The sequence below is a fragment of the Sitophilus oryzae genome, unplaced genomic scaffold, assembly GCF_002938485.1.
Source record: "Sitophilus oryzae breed Bouriz unplaced genomic scaffold, Soryzae_2.0 scaffold_502_pilon_pilon, whole genome shotgun sequence".
In the NCBI taxonomy this organism is placed as follows: Eukaryota; Metazoa; Arthropoda; class Insecta; order Coleoptera; family Curculionidae; genus Sitophilus; species Sitophilus oryzae.
The window spans coordinates 1-5,891 of record NW_022147088.1 but is presented as its reverse complement, the minus strand read 5'-3'; the positions used below and the strand labels follow the sequence as shown (position 1 = coordinate 5,891).

General features: G+C 29.1%; 1 protein-coding gene across 1 annotated transcript; it reads left to right on the top strand.

Annotated features, from left to right (window-relative positions):
• Positions 1-335: 335 nt before the first annotated feature.
• LOC115886887 (integrin beta-PS-like) lies at positions 336-1,148 on the top strand (the record flags this gene model as incomplete). The annotated part of the gene is made up of 2 exons (XM_030906212.1): positions 336-607; positions 726-1,148. Coding segments are annotated over 2 exons (571 nt in total), but the record flags the coding sequence as incomplete, so codon positions are not given.
• Between the last annotated feature and the right edge of the window lie 4,743 nt (positions 1,149-5,891).

Sequence of the window (5,891 nt, the reverse complement as noted above, 5' to 3'; positions counted from 1 at the left end):
AACACTGGTCTAATATTTGCTATTACTATATTTACTATAAACTTACTAAATATTGTTGAATCTTATTTTTATTTTTTTATTCTTTGACATTGTAAACATTTATAAATGTTTATTTTAAACAATAAGACTGACAATGTAATTTTTATACTTGTTTTGTATTCTCTTTTGTTTGTTTGTTTGTTTTTTTACTTTACCTTTGTCTACAAATTGCAAAATTTTTTGACAATAAAGGCATTATTTACTTAAAGTGTAGAAGGAAATTTCAGATAATTAAAATGATTTACTAATTTATCTGCAGTATAAACTGTATTTAAAATAATTTTTTTATATTCCAGATGTGATGAATTCAGGCCCTGCATCGAACACCTCATACTAGACGAGAAAAATAACACTTTCAATAACAATTTTAACATATCCGAAAAATGTGGAAACCTGGACATCCAACTGGTGGATGCTTTAGAAGAAATCTTGCCAGAAGGAGCTAAAAGATGTCGGAATTTAGTCGATGGCGATTGTACCATTAATTTCATGTACAGCTACGATGATCAGACTATAATGCTGACTGCTGAAAAGAAGAAATCATGTCCAGAACCACCAAACATACTCGGTAAAGCTCAAACAAATAATATAAATAGGTAGTTTAGTCAAGAGCGTTATTTTTAGTTTTATTAAAAACATAATTTTTAAATGATGACGTAAAGTATGTATTTTTCTTATTGTTTCAGGACTAATCATTGGCATAGTTGGTAGCATCATACTAGCAGGCATAGTATCACTAATAATTTGGAAATTAGTGACCACGATACACGACAAAAACGAATACGCCAAATTCGAGAAAGAGCGCGAAAATATGAAGTGGAGCAGACACGAAAATCCCCTGTATAAACCTGGAACCAGTACTTTTACTAACCCTCAGTATGGCAGAAATAGTCAAAGGCAGTCGGTTAAATATACCAAAGAAGGTGATCAGTTGAAAATGGACGAAGAACCCAAAGAGACAGAAACAGTTATGGATTCAAAATAACTCAAAAAAAGACTTTTTGAATGTGAAAAATCAAGTTTTTTTACTACTGTATCAAATTGCAGGTGCCTTACTTATTTATATTTAGAAAATAACTGGAATAAATTCTTTTTTTACCTTTTGAAAATGAAAAATAATATTCAAGCTTACAAATATTCTGTATAATTTTATTATTAGGTACCTAAACGAGATTTGGTGTGAAAACTACACCTGCCTTACAGGTAATCTATAAAGAAAATAATCTAATTTATGTCTATCCCATTCTGTCTGGACATCAAAACAAATACATGTATATACAGGGTGGCCCAGTCTTTCGGAACAGACAAGTCATTGCAAATAAGTTTAGTTATAGTCTGTCGAACAAATCAAAAAATGAGATACTTTTAAGCTGCGAATTAGATCGGCAGACACAACTGTCACTATCATGGTTTAAACTAATTTAAATATAAATTTTATAATAAATAAAAATGTCAATATTCCATGGGTATATTGATAAATGAGGTCTAAGTTATAAAAAAATGCATTTTCTAAGAAAACTTGAAGGGGTGGGTAAAAAATGGTATAAAACAATTTGATAGACAATTAAATTGTGCATCTGATTCTCCTAAAATATACAGGGTGTTTCATTTAAATTAAACGAGTTATTGCCGTTTAAAGCTTGAAATTATTTAAAATAAAGTTTTAGACACTCTGTATGAGGTAGACTTATTTTTATTATTGCAACACAATAACTGATCAATAAATAAACTACAGTAAATATTTAGTATTAAAAACTTTGATACCCTTGAAGAAACGAAGCCTTAAAATTTTTACTGCAATTTCACAAAATTGAAAATATTTTTAAAACGGTAAGGTTTAAGTGTAATAAACCTCAATTAAATTTACCTTTATTTTAATCGTAGAAACTAAAAACGTAATAATATACAGGGTGTTCTATTTAAAATTATTAATTTAACCAGATAATTTCGCTTTCCATCGTGTTACCTTAATAAACTGCACTGACGTTTTCTTTTGTTGGACCACCCTGTATACTTACCTTTAAAAATCGAATCAAAGTGTTGATCCAGTTAAAATATACAGGTAGGGACGAATTTTGCAATTAAAACAACATTTTGTAATTGGTTTTTATTTGATCGCGTATCGGCAACATATAAAAAATGTTTTCACTTCTATGTACAGGTACTATATATTTGTTTTTAAAAATTACAATCAAAAATATTACTATAAGCCCGTTCACATAATAGATCGTCCTTAAATCTTAAAAATTCCTAATATAACTTCGAAATATTATTTATTAATAGGTAATAGTATCTTTTCCACTTATTCCGATCGTTACAAACAGAAAAATAAGAACAAAAAACTAAAAAGATATACACTAAATTTTGGTTTGATTTTTTTTAATTATAAGGCCATAATATATGAAAATATTCTTTTAAATTCAATAAATATACTTCATTTTGGGGATATTTCTTAACAGAGAAAAAATAAAAAAAATTGTGAGTAAACTACGACAGCTGCTACTTTATATTTAGAAATTCTGCTGTGAAAATTTACAAAAATTATACGTGATTTAATATACATCACACATCACAGTAGCTGTAGAAATATCATTTTATTTATTAACCTACTGTGACGTTTTATTTAAATTCGTTTTTTTACAGTCATATTGTTTTCCATGACCATAAAAATAGGGAAGAAAATAGAGAATAGAGTGAGGGAAGATTTCGACAGATGGCATCCAAAAAATGACAGAAAATACAATTTACCTGTGAGTTAAAATGACAAACACAACTGTCACTGTCGAGTATCATCTCGTTGGTTGGAGCTATAGCTGAGCCAGTAATATATTTTGATTTCAGTAGTCAAATATTTACAGGGTGGTCCCAAACTGTATCATTCGAAAACTTCAGCAGAATATTCTGTAGATAAAAATAAGTAAAAAGGATTCGTATAAATGTATGTCCTAAAGTGCTTAGTTTCGGAGATACAGGGTGTAGAAGTTTCATTTTTATTTCAATTTTTTCCAAATAATTTATGATGTGATGTAAATATTTGGATGAAAATTGGTGTCTGGGAGTTTTTTGACATGAGAAATCTGATTTTAATGTCAATATGACTCTTACTTGTAGAGGGCGCCACCTACATATTTTTTAACTGGTTTTAAGAGTAATAACTTTTAATCCGTACCTGTATAAAACTACTGAGTAAAAAAATATATATTCACATTCACAGACATTTTTTACGTAAAAAAGTTCTCTTGGGAAAAATCGCTACGAGTAATGGTTCTCGAGATATTTGGAATCGAAATTATCAATACCTGTCTTCATTGACATAAATTAAACATGCTGACTACATGACAGTTATTAGACTGAAATCACAAATTTGAAATGTTTTTTGTGCCAAAAGTTCAACAAAAAAGTATTTTTATCATCATTTTTCGAAGATTATTTTTCACTCAGTATTAGTTTTATGCTTTTGAGTCTTTGAAAGAAGTTATTACTCTTTTGAAGCCAGTTCAAAACACATGTAGATGGCGCCCCCTACAAATAGGAGTCATATTGACGTCAAAATCAAATTTATCATGTCAAAAAACTCGCAGACATCAAATTTTCATCCAAATATTGATGTTAATTCAAAACTTATTTGGAAATAATCGAAATAAAAGTGAAACTACACCCTGTATCTCCGAAAATAAGCATTTTAAGATATACATTTATACGAATTTTTTACTTATTTTGTTCAAAATAATAACGCCGATGATTCGAAATACAGTTCCCAGGACCACCCTATCAAATCCCCGGTAGTCAATAACCTTTGAATAAGAAGACTAAGGAAGAGGCATATCAAAAATCTTAGGTCGCGATGGGCCTCAAATATGGCCGACTTAAATTCCGGTTTTTATCAGTGCCGTTCTAATTTATTTAAAAATGTAAAACTATGATGTAGGGTAGACGGTAGACTCAATATTTTTTTATTTTACGTTGTGAATAAATGTTGGTAGTTATTTATTAAAATTGTTATAAAAATATAAAAATTCTAATAAAAAGTAGATAGAGATTATAATAAGTATCTATTAACACAACATCCGACGCTACTGACTGGGTAAGTCAAATTAACGTATTTAAATTCTTTGACATCTGATCTTTGACAAGTAGTAAAAAAGCTAAAATGCAAGAAAAATATATATTTAGTTAATTTAAGTGAATTTCATAAATGATCGGTTTACTACACGTATGTAGTACTTCCTTAGTCTTCTTATTCAAAGCAATAACCCCAAAATAATCAATAATTATGATATAGCTGAAATCAAAATAATATTGTGTTGTCAACTAAATTATTAACTTTTTAGATCATAGAATTGCTTGAAACAAAAACTTTTAAACAAGCCCGAGCAATTATAACCTCTACAGGAAACAAATTATATAGATATAAATATATTTATTTGTATTTTAAAATTGGCCCTTACGAAGTTATCACTCAAATTAGAATAAATTAAAAAACACCTAGAGTTAGAGCACATCTTTTAATGTGGATTATTATTAAACTATATTACATCATATTATTTTAAAACGTTTATATACTAGATGTGCCCTATTCTAGGACATATACTTATATGAAACTAACGGAAAAAGAATTTAAAACAGCATTTCAAACACAACCTTCCTCGTTTTGATACACTTGTCAAAAAAGGCAGTTAATATCACAAAAACAACTTCTTCAATTGTCTATTCGTTAAATAATCTATCGTCTAACATCCGATGTGAAAAGTAATTGGTAACACTCTGTAAATGTAACAAGTTTCCTTTAAATATACATTAAAAATTGATATTAAGTCAACTATGTTAAATCATTAATACACATGCTGATTAGGGTGCACCAAAAAAAATATATATTTTTTTATTTTAGTTATATCGTTCACGATAATGAAAAAAAAATCTTGTAAAATTTTATTTCTTTCTAACAAATCAGCTTGTTGTTGTTTTCTACAAAACAAAAAATAACCATTTTATTTTGTAGAATCTATTTATCTTATTCTAGGTGCCCGGTGGCGTAGCGGTACAGGCTCTCGTCTACCAATCTAAAGGTAGTGAGTTCGAATCCCACACCCGGCATTTCATCAGCCGACTATTTTTATTAAAATAAATATAGTTTGGGTACCTAGGTTGCCTTAAATGAGTACTTGGAATTCAGAATCCTGAGGTAATAATAGGCGGTTGAAGCGTAGTGCTAGTCACATTACCTTCCCTGTATACCGAACGGCTCTGGTAAGCTGTACCTTGCTACTCCCAAGGCGTTAAACGCTATAAACGGGAGCTATTATTATTAAAAAGAAATTTCTTTTTGGTGTACCCTAATGCTGATAAAACTAGTAAGTAAATTTCAAGCAATTTTAACCGAAAAAATATTTCTGAACACTCAGTTCCACACGCTTATTTAAGACTCACTCTGTATAATGCTACAAAGGCGTTTCTTAAAAAAGTGCAAATATTTTAAATGGTGGTTCTGGGTGAGCACACACATACAATGTTACCTTAACTTAGGTACCAGGGCACGAAGGTCACAAGCTAAAAAGTTAAAATACTTGCAGTTATTTAAAAGACCCTGTATAGCACATTTTTAAATTATTGAAAAATGTCAACGTTCTGTTTTTTTTTGTGAACGAAGAATGTTGGATACTGATAGCTGAACAACCCTGTACAGGAATCAGTGATTTAGCTATTTTGATAAAAAAAAAGGAAACTCCCAAATGAATGAATCGGATTAAAACTTCAAAAAGAATTTCAAAAAAATAGAGTCAAGTAAATTTAAAGAAAGAAGTTAATAAGGAAAAATAATATTAATATATGTTAATAACAAAGCTGAAAATTAT